The 19,285-nt window shown below is 37.4% G+C and overlaps 2 protein-coding genes across 2 annotated transcripts; one reads left to right on the top strand and one right to left on the bottom strand.

The window, feature by feature from the left end:
* Positions 1 to 2,217: 2,217 nt before the first annotated feature.
* On the top strand, positions 2,218 to 18,484 carry galca (galactosylceramidase a). Its single transcript, XM_077219877.1, has 17 exons — positions 2,218 to 2,564; positions 2,654 to 2,722; positions 2,813 to 2,876; positions 7,870 to 7,983; positions 8,090 to 8,229; positions 8,310 to 8,348; positions 8,448 to 8,575; positions 8,677 to 8,832; positions 8,914 to 9,038; positions 12,373 to 12,500; positions 12,610 to 12,699; positions 12,795 to 12,884; positions 12,970 to 13,114; positions 13,195 to 13,375; positions 16,388 to 16,551; positions 17,181 to 17,257; positions 17,339 to 18,484. The coding sequence occupies exons 1-17, from the start codon at positions 2,370 to 2,372 to the stop codon at positions 17,480 to 17,482; spliced, it is 2,049 nt and encodes a 682-aa protein (XP_077075992.1). The 5' UTR covers positions 2,218 to 2,369; the 3' UTR covers positions 17,483 to 18,484.
* Positions 6,073 to 6,742, bottom strand: LOC143728962 (uncharacterized). The gene is made up of 2 exons (XM_077219915.1): positions 6,452 to 6,742; positions 6,073 to 6,315 (listed from the first exon to the last, which is right to left on the bottom strand). Exons 1-2 carry the CDS (start codon positions 6,722 to 6,724, stop codon positions 6,073 to 6,075), a joined length of 516 nt encoding a protein of 171 aa, XP_077076030.1. The 5' UTR covers positions 6,725 to 6,742.
* Positions 18,485 to 19,285: the final 801 nt, after the last annotated feature.

The following is a 19,285-nucleotide window of genomic DNA, read 5'->3' as shown; positions in this document are numbered from 1 at the left end:
ACATTATTCAACTCACCCATTGTAAACATCACATTTATGATACTTTCATTTTCCCCACCATCCTGTATTACTTCAACACTATCTCTTATTGTTTTTTCCCTCTGTGTCTCAAATTACTATTACTATAAATTTTAACAAATGTCCTTGCCAGTAATTCTGCTTTATCTCTGCTCTCTATTATTACTTTCTCTCCTTCTTTCATTATAGGATAACCACCATACTCTCTTTTATTTCCTGACATTCTCTTAATCATACCCCATATTCTATCTAATGGTTTACTTCTTCCTAGAGATTCACAATACTTCCCCCAAAATTGTTTCTTAACTCTCTTTATTGTCTTGCTTACTACAGCCTGCTTCCTCTTATATTCAATTAAATTCTGGAAATTATGTGTTCTTTTCAAGATTTTGAATGCTTTATTTCTCTCTTTAATTACCTTTGTACATTCTTGCGTCCACCACGGAATGATTTTCTTTCTAATACTGTCTCCTCATTTTGGTATCGACTCTTTTGCTGCACCTAAAATAATACTACTTATTTCTTCATTCAAATCTTCAACTCCCTGAATTATACAAACCTCCTTTAATTTTCCTTTGGACAATATTCTGAACTTTTTCCAATCTGCTTCCTCAAATTTCCACCTACTTACTCTTTCTTTCTTTTGCTTATCCCTTTCTCTTCCAATTTCTGTATAGGATAATGATCACTCCCTATCGTACTTTCCTTATTTACTTCCCAACTACTTATCCCTACCAAAGACTGGGACACCAACGTAAGATCTAGATCTATCTTTACCCTTACTTAAATCTATCCTTGTACCAGACCCATCATTTAGACATACTAATTCCTTTTCATCCAATATTTCTTCTAAAATTTCTCCATTCAAATCTTCTTTTTCACCCCACACCTTACTATGTGCATTAAAATCCCCGCACCAAATAATTTTTCCTCTCCACTCCTCCAGTATTGATTCTAGTTGTACTCTCTCTAATTTCTTACATGAGTTATAGTAGTTAATCACTTTATTCTTTTATCCTTGTTCTATATTTCAATAACTATTACCTCTAATTCTTGTATTGTTTTTAACCTCCTATAAACTATACCCTCTTTAACAAATATTGCACATCCCCCTCCAATTCCATTTCTTCTATCTTCACGTATGGTATTATAACCCTTAATAATGAAATCCAGATTAGGTTTGAGCCATGTTTCCTGAATGCAAATGATACTGTAGCAGTACAGACTCACTGTCAGTTTTTACTCCATTTCTGAAAGCCTGCATTCGAGTGATTTCTGTGATCATTCCTCCTTTAATCACGTTCCTTAGTTCTTCCAGATTCTCTTCTATAGGAATTCCTGTTATCACTCCCTTAGTTCCTCTCTTCTCACCAATAATTTTTTTCTCCACCAATTATTTTTTCTCTCACTATTTCTTTTTTACATATTGATTGCAGTTTCATAGTTTTATTTTTCTACTCAGCATTTTTGCATTTCACCAATAGACTCCCATCACGCAACACTTTTTCACACAACCATTTCTATTTCCCTTCAATCCATTTGTGAGAGTGATCGGGCTAACTGATGTAATCTCATTCCCCACTTTAAATTTAAGAATGATCTTAAACTCTTCCATCATTATCTTTTTCCTTACTTCTCGACTTTCTTCATCCTCTTCTAATGTTCTCTTATTTGTCATCTGACCATCAAGACTATACTCTTTTTTTCCCTCCTCCTTTCCTACTCCTACTCTTTTTTCCCAACCCATCTGCATATCTTCATCCTCTGAAGTCCACTATAGTTTGCCATTCTGATTCAGTCACAAATCAGATTATGCCATGAACCCGCAAACAAAACAAACAAAATAAACTTAATCAACTAGGGAAAAAACAAAACAAAAAAACTTCCTCTTCATCGACGGGCAAGGATCAAATGGTCTGCCAAACAAGATCCATGTCCACTTTCACTTCCGCATGTGTCCAGTGAATAATCAAAGCGCGATGTGAGCGCGACGCGTTCAGTGACCAATAAAAGCGCGATATGAGTGCGACGCGTTCAATGACCAATCAAAGCGCGATATGAGCGCGACGCGTTCAGTAACCAATCAAAGCGCGATATGAGTGCGACGCGTTCAGTAACCAATCAAAGCGCGTTATGAGCACGACGCGTTCCGTTTTCTAATACTGAAATATAAATACTTAATACAAATGACATAATTTCAGATATTTGCATGTACTGTTCTTGAATCAATGAGCTCACGTTAACCTCCTGCATGTCTGCATAAAGAACAATGACATAAGAGTAGTTTCACTTCAGTTCGATTCGGAGCACATGATACGGAAGTAACGTCAACTGAGCTGCACATCAGATTTATGGTTGCACATAAACATCAGGATGATGCCAGTCTTTCGCAGCAGTTCATAATCATTCATCAAAACATGCAAACATACAGTGCGCTGTTCATTATCTCCTTTATTTTTGGGTGCTCTGCTCAGTTTTATGTTATAGATGATCGGATTGGATTAGGGAGAGAGTTTGATGGAATAGGTGGATTAAGCGGAGGAGGAGTAAGTGAAGTTTTGTTCACTTTTTAGAGTGAATCTATGGATAATTGTGTCGGTGATTGCGGTTTACAAACTGTCGCTTTTGTTCTCAGGCCACTTCGAGACTTCTTGTCAACTATGAAGAACCGTATCGGAGTCAGATATTGGATTACTTATTCAAGGTACTGGGTCACGTGAGCCACCGATGTGTGACATTTAAATAAGGACTTTTTTTGAATAACCGAATGTGTTGTTGTTATTATTTTATTCAGCCCAACTTTGGAGCTTCACTACACATCTTAAAGGTAGAAATAGGAGGCGACGGTCAAACTACAGGTAACAAAGTGAATCTGTTGTCTGTCTGACTTGTCCTTATCTGTTAATGTATTCAGTTATGCATTAAACATTTAATTCATACATTCAAAGATTTGAATACACCTTTTCTATATTAAGTATGATTTTGATTTAAATTTAATCCAGGTGGGGCATATTAAATGAAAAGAAAAAAATGTTATTTAAAAGAATGACAATCCTGACACGAAACCCATAATTAGTTGTTTGGCATAATATTGTATTGTTTCACAGCAAACTTCGCTGTTAATGTGAAAAAAAAAAATGTGTACATGAACTGAGTCATATGATGCGAGTCATGTGGTTCCAACATGACAAATACAACCCCCCCCCCCCCAAAAAAAAAAAAAACAGGAAATGACATGATGAAGAGGTGTTCATTCCTGAAATTCTCTTACATTTGACCCTTTCATGGCAAATCAAGGTTCATTCAGGTTGTAAAATGTCATGTGATGAGCACAACCCCCCCCCCCCCCCCCCCCCAAACAAACATAAAATGAATTAGATATGTAAATATTGTACAATGTGTAAACTTTTATCAAAAATAACAATTAAGATGTGTATACTATTTAAGAAACAAAGCATCTTTTTACACTAAGTGCAAATAGCCCACCTTGTTGGAAAAGGCTTTTTGCATGAACAAAAGAAGTTCATCCGGTAAAGGAGCAGTGGGCTGGATAGGACAGTGGAGTTCAATGGAGCGTTTGATGCAGCCGACCTCAGTTTGAAACCACCTTTTTCCGATCCTATTCTTCTCCCTAAACAAAAACAAACAAGCACCGGTTTGACTTTATTTTAATGTGTCCTTGTTGCAGTGTAATTATACATTTTAGTACTGAGTAATATTAATTAACTACATGTACTTACTGTAGTTTGGTTTAGGGTTAGCTGCATGTACTTGCACATAATTTAAATGCAAGCACATGTAACGTGTGTAGGACACTATACTACTTGTCCACAACAAGGACACTGTAAAAAAGAAGTGTTACCTAAAGTTGATGGTAATTTGTTTTATTTAAAAAAAAATTATTTTATTTTATTACACAGTGTCCTTGTTGTTGTCCCTGCCTGGGACTTCAAGGACATCTTTAATGATCATTATGGGCAGGTGTAGGTGGTGGCGTTATAGAGAAAGGGACACGTTAGTTCACAATAAGGAAGCATCCATTTATGATTTTAATAATTATAATCATATTCAGTATCCTGAATATGTTGTTGTTATTACATACTGGTTTAAAATGTACTACATTAGACTGAGGTACAAATAGCATAAATAGCAAAAGTGTAAATAGCATCTAACTACAAAGTAGTTAGAAAAGGTGCAAAGAAAATACGTTTACACTTTATTTGAAGGTGACATAGTTACATTGTATTTACTCTAATAGTACTAAGTACTGAGTAATATTAATTAACTACATGTACTTATAGAGTTAGGGTTAGGGTTTGGTTTAGGGTTAGATACTTGTGATTATGCATAATTTACTGTTATTACTATAGTAAGATGTGCATGTTGTAACGTAACTACGTCACCTTAAAATAGTGTTACCGAAAATAGTGTTTTCACTATGTTGTTGTTTTTTTAAAGAAGAAAATGGTAACACTTTACAATAAAGTTCATTGGTTACATTAGTCAACTACCTTAGTTAACATGAACTAAGAATGAACAATACTTCTTCAGCATTTATTAATCTTAGTTAATGTTAATTTCAACATTTACTAATACATTATTAAAATCAAAGGTTGTGGATGTTATCATTAGTTAATGCACTGTGAACTAAGTCAATTAACCTTCATTTATATAGCGCTTTTAACAATATAAATTGTTTCAAAGCAGCTCTACAGCAATAATAGGAAATTAAAGTAACAGAGATTGTTTTGGCTTTACAGCAGCTCTAGAATAAAGTTATTGTCCAGCAAAAGTTAGTTTTGATTGATTCACTTCCGTTGCAGCGATTATTAGTTATTAACTTAGGGGCTGCTAACACGACACCGTTCTAACAGAAAACCCTTAATGCGATCCAGCCACTCATTTGCACAAAACAGTGCCTGGTGGATCAAGAACGCAAGCCTTGAAAAATGTATAGTACAGAATTTTTTTATCGCTTCCGCGTAGCCACGTGAACCGGAATTATCCTGACAACGTTTTATCAGTACAGAGGTAGAGGATAAGGGGGCCTTCACAGGAGAGAGACTAGTTGACACTTCAGGACTGCGTTGTCGTTGTGTCCTGGCGCAGGTCCTTCATCAGATCCGGATACGGCCTGGATCCGGCGGACTGCGGCGGAACTAACATGAACAGCTGGATTTATATTAACTAATATAAAAAAAAAACTAATACAGTAACAAATGTATTGCTCATGGTTAGTTCATGTTAGTTACGGTTTTTCTCAAATTCTAAAACACATTTCACAAACGTTTCCTCCATGTTCCCCAATGTCTAAACACAACAGCCTTTTCTAAAGCTACATAAACACAACCACACCTTCTCACTTCAAAACTCAAACTTTCACACCAAAAGAGCAGCTCGAAGCTTTCAAAAATCTAAACACTATACACATCATTACACACTACAGTAAAACAATTGAAAACACAATGCTCAATTTGTGAGAAGGTTCTTTGTTTCATAACTGCCAATGCATATTTTTAGAAACTTTACACTTACCGTAATGGATCTTCTTAGATCTCTGCAGAGGATTAGGCATTTAGATTTGTGAGTTTCATATGAAGAGTATAAATCTATAGTAAATTCTGCATGTACACTACTGTAACAACTCAATGCAAAAACAGAATCTATCTCAAACAACAGTACTCTTGAAAACATGATCAGGGTGTGAAGTTTTTTTTATTTGAGCTGCATCGGGCCACATCACCTCATCCACATCGCAGGCTATATTGTCTCTTGCCAGGCACCGCGGGAAAAACGCCCTGGAATGGCGAATCCATCCTTGGAAGGCCTCCACTGGGATGTCAACACAGGCCAGCTCCATTGCCCTTAGAAGGTTCTCTCTAGTGTATGGTTGTCTGTCATAAACCTTCCATCTCCACGATGAGAAGAACTCCTCTTTAGGGTTCAGGAAAGGGGAGTAGGGTGGCAGACAGACGCTTAAAAAGTGGTTACTGTTGGTGGTGAACCACTCTCTGATTTGGTTTGTTCTGTGGAAGCGTACATTGTCCCAAATGATCACATAAATGTGATGTGCGGGCCCAGGATGGTGTTGTTGGCGGTCCAGGAGGACTGTCTTTTAGCTCCTCTAGGAAGGTGAGGGTAATATTGACCCCCCCCCCGTTGGCCAGGAACCTCAATGATGGCTCTTTGGCCAATGATGTTACGGCCTCTTTGCCTTCGTTTCTGCAGGTTGAAGCCAGCCTCATCCGGGAAGAGGTACTCATGAGGTCTGGCCATCGCGTCCAACTGTAAAATCCTCTGTGAAAATGTGAAAGTACACAGGTGTTCAGAACAATAGTCAATCAGGTAGCACAGTATTGTCCAGAAGTAATGTAGGCCACTGAGCAACACAGTATGTCCACTAACTGTACTGTGAACATGGATGTATACTTACTTGCACATACTCGTAACGTAGGTCTTTGTGTCGCGCAGAGTTGCGCTCAAAGGGAATCCTATAGACCTGTTTCTTCCGCATCTTTTGGCGCCGGAGAACTCGGTCTATTGTGGCCAAGCTGGCATCATCAATGCTCTCAAAGTTGACATTATCAGCAATGACTTTGTCTCTGACCTCCCGAAGTCTGATGAGGTTGTTCTCACGAACCATATCCTCAATGAGGGTTTCTTGTGCCGCTGTACATATGGCAACCCTTCCACCTCTATTTGGCATTCTATCAACTCTAAAGAAAGAAACATGTGTTGTCAATTGACATGTTTTACTATACAGTAACAACTGATTTGAAACCAATAGACTACTTTCACAGGCTTGTAAAATTGTATTGTGACAAAGAAAGCAATAGAGTACAATACCTCTTGTGTTGTCTGAATGCCCTGATAATGGTGGCCACGGTGAACCTACTCAGGTTTGGACGGACTCTTAGTCCTGCTTCAGCCATTGTCATGCGATGGACAATGAACATGGTCAATGACTGTTGCTCGCATCTCGTCCGTAATGATGGTGCGAGGTTGTCTTGCTCGCCCTCCTGGACCTTCTCCTCTCCCTTGTTGGCCTCCTCCTCTCCCTTGTTGACCTCCTCCTCTCCCTCGTTGGCCTGCTCCTCTTCTTCCATGGCCAGCTCCTCTCCCTCCTCTGACTCGAATTCCTCTTCCCCTGACTCTGCCTTCATCCATTGTGTTTGTTTGGAATCTTCAGCAAACTGTGCACTCTGAACTTGCTTTTATACATGTGGTCACAGCATTAGCAACAAGTGTCTTCAATTTTGAGTCGTTGTGTGTAATGAATGACGCCAGGTGTGTTCATTGTGTTCAAATATTGCTGACTGTGGCAAGCATTTTGCATCACATGAGCTTTCATTTGAGAATATGAGCAGAGTTCTTTTGCAACTTGTGTTTTAGCAAGGAAAAATGTGTTAAGATTTATAAGAACGGAGGATTGTGTTTTGTGAATTGTGTCTTCATGTAAAATGTGTTTATGATATTGGAAAATGATGGCTAGATTTAGTAAATGTGTTTAGACAACTGGTCATTTGGTTTAGAGGATTGGCTTTTGTGTTTTAGCATTTGAGAAAAACTGTAATACATTAATTAATGTTAACTAATGAACCTTATTGTAAACTTTTGATTGACCCAATGATAGTGATGCAAAGATAGTGTGCTGTTATTAAAACCATAAACAAATAGAATGTAAAAATGTTTTTACACTTAATTATAAAAATATTTCACACTTAGAAATACATTTTAGACTAAAACAAACAGTTATACAATTACCAGTCTCAGCAATTTAGGTTTCTAGAAACACTGTTAAGAAACTTCAAGTTTGGATTACTGACTTTTATCTTCCCGTTTGATTGACAGATGGCACAGAACCCTCTCACATGCACAGTAAGGATGAAGGGAATTTTTATCTGGGATATGAGTGGTGGCTTATGAAAGAAGCTAAGAAGAGAAATCCAAACATCAAGCTGATAGGTAAACTATTTATTCCATACTGAATTTGCCATTTACATTATAAGGGCAGAAACAATGTAGAGAAGACCACAGATATTTGACTTGGTTCAATGCTTTGATTTTGAAGGTCTTCCCTGGGCATTTCCAGGATGGGTTGGATATGGAACCCAATGGCCTTACTACTTTCCAAACGTTACTGCCAACTATGTTATTACATGGATCATGGGAGCAAAGCAGCATCACAACCTTGACATTGATTATATTGGTGTATGTATTGCTTATAATTAGTCTGTTACTGATGTCTTAAAGGGAACTTTTATGTGAACTCGTTTTGATATATTTTTCAGATATGGAATGAAAAAACATATGATCCAGCATACATTAAGGTAAAAAATAGTAATCTTAGTTCCAGCCTAACTACCATGGTAACAAGATTATTAATATATTTTAGTCAGTCCAAATGTGTCTGTCTGTCATTTCCATAGGTGCTAAGGAATATTTTGGACCAAGCTGGTTATACAAATATCGGCATCATTGCTGCAGATGGAGACTGGTCAATTGCAGCTGCCATGTTGAAGGATTCATATCTGAATGATGCGGTTGAGGTGATAGGGTGAGCAGTTTGGAACATTTGGCCTTATAAACCCATATTTTCAACCAACTAGCTGATTCAGTGTAAACTAAAGTGTAGTTATAGTTTACGGTCTTTTACAGTGTCCACTACCCAGGAACCCACACGGTGAAGGAAGCTCTGATGACGGAGAGGAAGCTTTGGTCATCTGAAGACTACAGCACCTTTAATGACGACATCGGTGCCGGATGCTGGGCTCGCATTCTGAACCAGAACTACGTGAACGGCAGAATGACTTCGTGAGCTGTTTTCATAAACCTTTCGCTATCTTTGCACTGCAATACACATGATGTGCTCAGAGTAAGACTGCTTTGTTTTAGGACTATATCCTGGAATTTGATTGCAAGTTACTATGAGAATCTGTCCTTTGGTGGAGATGGGCTGATGACCGCGGAGGAGCCCTGGAGTGGACATTATGTTGTGGATTCTCCCATATGGATGACTGGTAAAATGTTTTCAAAGCCCCTTTCACACAGAGCACTGATTCAAAAAATGCCATAGATTTTAGGGGTGTAACAATAGCCTAATTTCACGATTCGATACATATTACGATACTGAACTCAAGATACTATATTATTGCGATTTTCCAATACATATGATAAAAGGTTAACAACAAAAATGTTCTGTTGATTAAAATGCTAAATTTGATATTACATTGTGGCTGTAATTGAATAGGCTTTGGACTTGGTTCTGGTAACCCAAGCACAGGACAATAGTGACACCAGAATAAAAATGTTCATGATTCTGAAGCTGAAAATATAGAAATTATTTTAGACGAATATGCTTGCACTCTGTCACTGACTAGATATATTTAAAATAATGTAGGCCACTACATTACATATGTTACATTTTACTGGTAACATAAAACATTTGCCATTATCAGGACTCACAGATCTTCCCCCATTGCATCATTATACACTCACCTAAGGATTATTAGGAACACCATGCTAATACTGTGTTTGACCCCCTTTCGCCTTCAGAGCTGCCTTAAAGGTGCAATGTGTGAAAATTTTGAGTATCTATTAACAGAAATGCAATATGACATCCATGACTATGTGTTCAGTGGTGTATAAAGAACTTACTTAATAAACCGTAATGTTTTTATTACCTTAGAATGAGGCATTTATATCTACATAGGCGCGGGAATCCCCTTCTATGAAGGTCGACATATTGTGACGTCATGTTTCTACCGTAGCCGACAGCGAACAAACAGCGTTACAGAGCGCGTTTCGTCACTACCTTGAAAGAGAAGCCGCAGAAAGCTAGAAGCTAGCCATAAACACCGTGAGTAGTGACTTTTCCCTTGTCAGTGGTGTAAAATATGTAGTTGGATTGTTTCATGTAACTTAATTCTTCTCCCTCGCTGTGTTATGGCTTTGCTATGTGGGGATAAATGAGCTGGTTACGTTCGTGAGACAGCTGATTAGTACTCTTGTCATTGACCGTAAAACAGTTACAAGAATCACCAACCCGTCGATCTTGGAAGCATTTTAAGTCGATCGAGTTTCCAAAATCAGAGAAAAAAAGCCTATTGTGTGTAGTAAATGGTGTCTAGGGGATGCGGAGGTGCGCGCGCTGTTACAATCACGTCATTTTTGCCGCACGCACCTTTGGGCTCATGCGGACGCGTCCAGTATAAACAAGGCTTAACGCTTTAACCAGCTCAGCCACAGTAACAGCTCATATTAGCCAGCTAAACTTTTACTACCCTGTTAGAAAAAATATATAGTTGCATAGTTGCATGTGGTTCTTCTCCCTCACTGTATTATGGGTTGTCTATGTGGGGAGAAATGTGCTGGTTACGTTCGTGAGACAATCAACTAATTACTATTATTATATTATATATTAAGACCCTTGATCCTCACCTGACTATGGCTTTGTAAACTTTATCCATGATGTGGTTTATGGACTGTGGTACAGAAACTTGGTTTACTCTGGCTATTGGCTATTCTATGCTGTCTCAGACGACGATGTTTGTCCCGTTTGAGACACGCTAGCTTCTTCGAAAGGGAGGGGTGAGCGGTGGGCTGAGCCCTTAGTGTAAACTCGCAACCGAACCGCTAGATGTCGCTAAAAGTCACACACTGCACCTTTAATTCTACGTGGCATTGATTCACAAATGCTTTACTGCATACCTCGGTTGTAATGAGTGGTTATTTCAGTCAAAGTTGCTCTTCTATCAGCTTGAATCAGTCGGCCCATTCTCCTCTGACCTCTAGCATCAACAAGGCATTTTCGCCCACAGGACTGCCGCATACTGGTTGTTTTTCCCTTTTCACACCATTCTTTGTAAACCCTAGAAATGGTTGTGCGTGAAAATCCCAGTAACTGAGCAGATTGTGAAATACTCAGACCGGCCCGTCTGGCACCAACAACCATGCCACGCTCAAAATTGCTTAAATCAGCTTTCTTTCCTATTCTGACATTCAGTTTGGAGTTCAGGAGATTGTCTTGACCAGGAGACAATCTCCTAAATGCATTGAAGCAACTGCCATGTGATTGGTTGATTAGATAATTGCATTAATGAGAAATTGAACAGGTGTTCCTAATAATCCTTTAGGTGAGTGTACATTATATTCAACATTATATATAGCATATGTATATATAGTAGTACTGAAACTAAAACTCTGAAAACTTGAATTTTTTCACACAGTAATTTTTATTTTAGGTGAACTATACACAATAAATATTGTCACTATCCACAACACATATTGTTGCATTTTTTGTATTGCGATATATTGTGACACGATATGTTGTTACACCCCTAATACATTTGATAGAGTGCCTTGTGTGTGAATGGAAACACGTCCCGGGATCGATCCCGGGATGGGGACCAAGTAACCTTTCTGGGATCAGTCCCGGAACATACCCTCTGTGAAGGCGGCATGTGTCGTTGCAATGATTAAGGTATCATTCGGCTCTTTGACTGGGGGTTTTAAATGCAGATCAATGTTCACGTTGCACATTAACAAAGAAGAAAATGTATGTTCGTCATCCCGATGTCACGTGTCTTTACGGGATGTGTGTGAACGTACGCACAGATTCCAGAAAATCACTGGCAGCGTGATTGAACCAAAATCAAACGATTCCGGGACACATTATTAGTGTATTTTCCGGAATCTCTGTGTGAAAGGGGCTTAATAGTCATTTAAATATGCTGTAACATAATTTGTGAACTTCAGTCTGGCCCATTTTGGGGTCAACCTCTCAAAGTTTCTATTTCAAATTTTTTCCATCTTGTTTTGTTTTCCTTTTTCAAAATTGCCTTAATGTTATTATCAAGTATATGTCTGTGTGTGTATATATATATATATATATATATATATATATATATATACACCTTTTTCTTATGCCCCATGATGCATATTTTACACAATTTACGGAAGTAACTATACTGATGCTGATAATCAAGCTTCAAAAAGTTTATAATGACATTGTAAAAGTAATTCAAACTATGAATCAAGCTGTTTGTGTCTAAGTCTACTAAAGAGAAAGTTCCTTTGTTATGAACAGATTTCATTCAGGCTTTTATTCGTATATAAACATTAATCAACACAAATACATATATGGTATACACATATATACGGCAAATACATTATATATGGTAAAGGAATCCCAACCATGCATGCTTGATGTTCAAGAACAAACATCATTGGTTTTCACGCACCAAGTAAGCCCGTGGGACTGAAAATGGCTTGTTGTAGCAGATGAATGTCAGTTAATTCCTCTGAGTGTTTCATTTAGTTTCTTTTTCCTGTATGAATTTCTTTTCCCTGTAGCGCACACAACTCAATTTACACAGCCAGGCTGGTTTTATCTACAGACGGTGGGGAATCTCACCAGTGGAGGAAGTTATGTAGCTTTAACAGACCGTAAAGGGAACCTAACAATTGTTATTCAAACCATGGTGGGTGGTTAATATTTTCTTAGGTCTTGTGAAGGACACAATTTTCAGTGAATCATTTATTTTGACCTCTATGCACAATATTTACACTCCTCCATTTTTCTTTTTCTAGACACACAATCACTCTCAGTGCATTCGTCCTCCTCTACCGTACTTTGATGTTTCCCCTCAGAAAGTCACATTTCAGCTCAAAGGTTCTTTTGTAAGTGCAGTTCTGTCCATTCTTGATATTTCAATCCATTTATTTCTTAACCTTAAGGCTTAATTTTATGTTTTCTGCTTTCATCTTTTTTTCAGGCACGTCTCACTGACCTTCAACTGTGGTACTCAAAATTGGATTTTGAGACCAAAAAAGACACGCTCTTTGAGCGGAGGAGTCCTTTGAAGGTATAATTCAATCAATTCATACCATGTTTCATGTCTTAACACATTGCAGAATTGGTAGTAAAGGAACCTTCCCGTTTCCACACAGGTCTATAATGGTTCCTTCACCTTAAAACTGGATGTCGATGAGGTTTACACAATCACAACAGTCACCACTGGACAAAGAGGTTTCAACCCAGAGCCCCCCAAATCCCGCCCGTTTCCGAAGAATTACTCTGATGATTTCACTATTGGTGAGGAATATTAGTGTCAAAAGGAAACTATTGGCATTGACTCAAATTACATTTCTAACAGCATTTCTTTTCATTCCAAGATGTCCCTCCATTCTCTGAGGCTCCGTATTTTGCTGATCAAACCGGAGTGTTTGAGTACTTCAGAAACAGCTCAGATAATGGCTCGCACGCCTTCACCTTACGACAAGTGATCACTGAACGGCCGGTCACCTGGGCTAGAGATGCCGACCAGACCATCAGCATCATAGGGGATTACAGCTGGTATGTTTGTCCTCGGAACGGTGATATTTTAATGAGAAGATTTTAAATGACACACATCATACACTTTTTATTAGCACATACTAGCACATAAATATGGATCTGGATGTCTACAATGCTAATAAAATTAGTGACTCTTAATGGGCCCTGCTGTCACACACTTGGCGCAATGCAGCACCAGGCGCGCCGCAAGTGTTTTTTGCTAGTTTCAGCCCACGCAGTTATCAGTTTCACGTCCTGCACCACATTGTTTAAATAGCAAATGCATTTGCGTCTATTTGTGCGCCCATGGGCATGGTCTGAAACAGAGGTTTGTTCAGGTGCATTGTTGGCGCGTTGCTATTTTGAGGCAATTGAAATAGACTGCGCCATTGACCAACTGAATTCTGTATTGCCTAAAGTCAATGGCGCAGTATTTATTTTTGTTATTTAAAGAGCGCGTTAGTAATGTACGCCTATAGGCGGGTCCACAATGTACGGTGGCCGAGTAGTGCACAACACAATGAAATTTAAAAAGCAAACGAAATTAAGCCACAACACAACGGATATGAGCCACAACACAAAATGTACAACAAAATGGAATTAAGCCACAACACAACGGAAAATGTACATTGTACAACACAATGCAATAAAGCCGCAATACAACGGAAATGTTCTCGACCACTAGAGGGCTCTCGGAGCACGGTAAAGCTAGTTTTCCATGAGTCAGCAGTCTAAAAAATATATCAACACCACGATTAGTTTTAACAGTATGTAGCTGACCATTGTATATCGCCATTTATTAATTCAAAATCACCAAGGTGCATTATAGCTGCATATTTATACACTAGAATGCTTTGAAACGCTACCACAGCGCAGTGGAACGTCCGCCAATTCCTTCAAGTTGTTAAAACGTATAATTTGTATTAATTAAAATTACTTTTTTTTTACATTCAAAAACAGACATGTTCCAAATAGTAGACTGGCTTACTACAGCTGACTTTTTTCCAGTGGTGGAAAGAGTACTGAAAAAACATCCTCAAGTAAAAGTACCATTACATTCCAAAAAATGAGGTGTGAGTAGAGTAAAAAGTACTTGTCCAAAAAACTACTTGAGTAAGAGTAAAAAAGTAGCTTATTTAAAAGTACTCATGAGTAGTGAGTACTGAGCGGCGGATTCTACCCCTTATAATAAACACTGTGCACTACAATTTATAAATTTAAAAAAATTGCACTGTAATTCACATTATATTTTGTTCTTTGTCAGAAAGATTAAAGAATATCTATCATCCATCTTTTTAAAATGCATCAAATCAGTACAGTCATCACCATTTAAATCATATTATTTGGGGAAAAAAAGCATTTAAAATTAGGCGAAAGGCCACTGGGCCTGAGCATGCTATTGTTGCACATAAAATATCAATATTCATAACTGAATTCAAAAACCTTTAGAAACTCATATGATAGTTCAGCATAACACACCATGAGATGGGTTAAATAGGGAGATTAAAAAATACCCAATTTCTCTCCAAAACGGTACCAATGTTAGTGTTTTGATAAATGAGAATCACTAATAATCTAATCTAATCTAAAATTAGGTGAGGTAAACTAATCAGATTACCTCACCTAATGCGCTGAAAAAAGTACAATTTCTGAAAAAAACTACTTAATTACAGTAACGTGAGTATTTGTAATTCGTTACTTCACACCCCTGCTCTTTTTCCAATACCTCCCGTCATGTATTTACAGTAAACAATTATTTTTTAGGAAATTTCTGGAATATAATAAAAGTTTATTTTCTTTTATCATGTTTCAAAGGTTGTAGTACCTATTAACCAGCATGACTTACAACAGGTGAAATTGTGCCAATATTTTCCTGTAATTCTGCAATTCACCAAATGGTTTTTATTTTTATTTATCAAATTATATTATAATAAATGCGTTGTGGTAGCGCGTCAAAGTATTCTTGAGTATAAATACGCAGCTATAATTAGTTGATTTTAAAGTATATTTTATATCGATATACAATGGTTACATACTATTAAAATGAATCGTGGTATTGATATATTAAGACTGCCGACTCTATATAACAATGGCAAGGAAAACTAACTTTACCGCACTCAGAGAGCCCTCTAGTGGTCTGGAGCATTTCCGTTGTGTTGCAGCTTTATTTCATTGTGTTGTACATTTTCTGTTGTGTTGTGGCTTAATTTTGTTGTGTTGTGCACTACAGGGCCACCGTAACAACACACGTACACTCTGCTTATTATACACACACACTCTGCTTATTACACACACAGGGACACGCATCAGCACACAAACATGCCACATAAAAGGATTACGTGTACATAAAGATATGGTGGATTCCGGCCTGTCCCGTCGATGGTCTGCTTGCGCACTTTAACCTCGCGCAGGGGCAGATCTGATCATGTAAATAGCGAATCCGCCATGGTGCGACCACAACTGGCTTTTAAAGGGAATGGGAGATGAGACTCTGATTGGTTTATTGCACGTTACGCCTAAAACACACCCATTACTCATTAGGAGAATAGGGACAACCCTTTTAGACAATGCGCCGGGAGCGGTGACCCTTTTTCCCGTCGTTAAACTAGCAAAAGTGGATTCGGACACGTCCTAAGTGCACTTGGTTCATGCGCTTAGACCATGTGCTTAGATCGTTAAAATAGGGCGTAATAAATTCCTTTTTAATATGCTTAATTTAAAAAAATATATATATTTGTGTGTGTTGTAAACCTGAGGAAGGTTGATTGACCGAAATTTTGTGATGATGCAAGTTTAGACTAATCTTTGGACTTATACATTTATTTTGGACATCCCAATTTATATTGGACGTTCATCCACCACACCTACGAACAATTCGGGGGTGCGAAGCTCTATATTTTCTATTTAGAACATACACTTTGCAAGATATTTTATGAGATGTGTTACTCAATACTGCCGTTCTACAGTAAATGGCATTGATTAATTCTGCCTCATAATTAATCATATAACCAAACTTCACTCTTGTATAACTAGGACAGACCTGAATGTGTCCTGTGATGTCCTCATTGAGACGCCCATCACTGGAGGTGTGTTCCTGGCGGCCAGGGTTGATCAAGCTGGAGAATCCGTCAGAGAAGCAAAGGGTGTCTTTTATTGGCTTTATGCAAATGGAACCTATAAAGTGACAAATGACATAGGTAACAATTTTGTATTTCCCTTCCTTTGAGTGTAGCATGATTCATTTTTGGTTATATCATTATGAACAGGGTTTAAAATTAAGTTTTCTCTCACCAGCCAATTTTTAAGCTACACCATAAAATAAAATCAATTTTTAATTTTAAAAAATATTTAAATTTTATTTAATGAAATAAAAGAAGCGGGTTTGTGTGTCAACATGCTGTCGGAGAGATGAGAGAGCGAGAAAGTGCAGCTGGTATTGTGTATCTATTCTGCGGAAAAAAGTATTGGAACCGTTTTAGATATTTCAGTATCTTTATGTATCGAAAAATCTATATTTTTGAAAACATTGCACTTAGTTAACATTATTACATCAGATGCCTTTTTTAAAGACCACAACTGAAAAATGTATATATTATACATAAAATTCAACCCGCCAAAGTGGCTAGTAGGAGTGACTACCTTACCAGTGACTGCCTCACTGCTGAAATCCAACAGTGGTTGGCTGGTGTTGATATCAAGCCCTGCTTACTATGCTATATGAAATTCTTTTCCCCCTGATTACAATCTTAATTTTGTTTTAACTTAGTTTGGTTCATACCTGAACTAACCATTTTTGTTGTATTGTGACTGGTTTTTCACACTAAAGGTGGAAACAGAGTTCTTGCTGAAGGGCTGTCAGGAACAAGGGAAGGTGTATGGTATACCTTAACCCTAAGTGTCAAGGTAACATCTACACACGTATGTGCAACCTTTTAACTATTCATTATGTCTTTATTCTTAAATGTGCATCTTTTGGTCTTGCAGGGATATTTTGCCTCAGGGATGCTGAATGGCTATCCGCTGTGGCAAAACGCTGTTGTTCTCGAACCCAAGAATGGCTGGGCTGCACTAGGAACTTTCTCTTTTGAATATGCACAGTTTGATAATTTTGAAGTAAATGCATATTGATTTCCGCTTACTTTGATACCTCACGTTCATGTTAACTTGATTATTACACACTTTAGGTGCGTTCACGCCATGTCGGAATTAGCGTAATTACGGGATTCCAACTTGAAAAAACCTTCACGTCATCGTTGAACTCTCAATTACAACAAGAGCTCTGACTTGTACCACATGACCTCTGCAACCTAACTGCTGCAGTTCATTTTGCCGTTGATAACGTTGGCATATAAACGCACAATTCTGAAGATGTGAACAGCTCTGTCACAAGTTGTCATCTCGTAATTACGGTAATTTCATGGCACGAACACAGCATTTTGCTGTATTCACACCTTTTACCATGTTTCTTCAGGTTTCTTAATATCTTTTTTTATGTTCGTGCAAAAATAACACTGTGATGAATGTCTTATTTAATTTAATTTGGTGATTTGCCTTTTTTACTGGAATGATTGGTTTATGATTGTGGATTTATAAATGTGGAATGTGAGTATGAAATATTAATCTTTAAAAATGGACATTCTGTGCCAATTAATTGAAAGTAGACAGGGAATGACTTGCACTACCAGTTTAAAGTCTGGACTTAAATGGAGTTTGTTTCACATAGTTTTAAAAATCTTGTACTTGTATCTTATACAGAATTAAAATTGTGAAACAAATTTTTTGTTTGAATAGAAATGACTCCTTCAGTACTGTTTAGAAAGGATATACAACATAAAAAGATAAAAGAGAACTGACTTTTACAATAGCAGTCTACACGTAGGCTGTGTTCGAAATCGGTCCTATAAGTTACACTCATTCACTAGTTCCTTCATTACTCAACTAATATAGTCCACTGAAGGAGTGAATGAAAACGAGTGAGTGAACTCGGACACTGAGTTCTCCGCTTGCGCCTTTTGCATAGTTTGTGCTTAGCAAACTGGCAGCTCCAGTAGTAATGAAACAATTTATCTTGAACTCTGTCATGGTAACTAGCATGTATAAACCTTAATAAACCTTAATAAAACCTATAAACCTGGGAGTGTTCAAATCAAAATTGTCACAGTCTAACAGTTAAGTATAACTAGTCTAGTTTAATGATCCATCAGAGAACGCACTTAAATTATAAGACAAATTGGTGTTTTTTTAACATATTTTCCGATCTGCACTGAACAAATGTCATTTCCATCACATGTAAATATTTGATTATTATTTTAAAATATTATGATATAGATCATTTCTTAACAGTGTAAGACCACTTTCACACATAGTATTACCAGTTTATACCTATATTGCAATTGCCATAGATTTGTGGATTAAGTAAATTAATTGTTATGAGGCCCAAACACAAATCTTACATCCACCACAACCTGAAATATAATATTGGATTGGTTAGATACATTTAAGAAAAATAACTACTTGTGTTATTACATTAAGTTGACCATTATCCCATAAACTATGCAGACATTTTTAATGAGTGATTAGAATTTTGTAAATATATTTTTAAAAAGTTATGAGGGGGTGGAAATGACTGGGTGTTTTGGAAATGACAATGAATAGACATCCATCTAGAAAAACAGAAGACATTTATTTGAAACTTTCTGAAACAGACAATTCCATTTAAAAAATCATTAATCTCATTAGTCATTAGTTTGTTTGGTTCTGTTTTGGTATAGGACTGAGACCTTTCTGCTGTTGACTTCCGCGGCATCTTAAAAATAGATGAACATGCATTTCAACAAATATATATTTGAATGAATACATTAGCATTGTATATTTCAATAAATAAAATATACATATGTAGCCACACAATCGATGAATTGCACCTTGTAAGCA

This window comes from Siphateles boraxobius, unplaced genomic scaffold, assembly GCF_051911475.1.
Source record: "Siphateles boraxobius isolate OS27281-9 unplaced genomic scaffold, OSU_SipBor_1 8, whole genome shotgun sequence".
Taxonomy (NCBI): domain Eukaryota; kingdom Metazoa; phylum Chordata; class Actinopteri; order Cypriniformes; family Leuciscidae; genus Siphateles; species Siphateles boraxobius.
This window is presented reverse-complemented; position numbering and strand designations above follow the sequence as displayed.

Coding starts and splice junctions, on each gene's coding strand:
- LOC143728962 (XM_077219915.1), bottom strand. CDS start 6,724: ATGCCAAATAGAGGTGGAAGGGTTGCCATATGTACAGCGGCACAAGAA. Junction 6,316..6,451: donor TACGTTACGAGTATGTGCAA/GTAAGTATACAT, acceptor ACATTTTCACAG/AGGATTTTACAGTTGGACGC.
- galca (XM_077219877.1), top strand. CDS start 2,370: ATGGTTGCACATAAACATCAGGATGATGCCAGTCTTTCGCAGCAGTTC. Junction 12,700..12,794: donor TTCAGCTCAAAGGTTCTTTT/GTAAGTGCAGTT, acceptor TCTTTTTTTCAG/GCACGTCTCACTGACCTTCA. Junction 12,885..12,969: donor AGCGGAGGAGTCCTTTGAAG/GTATAATTCAAT, acceptor GTTTCCACACAG/GTCTATAATGGTTCCTTCAC.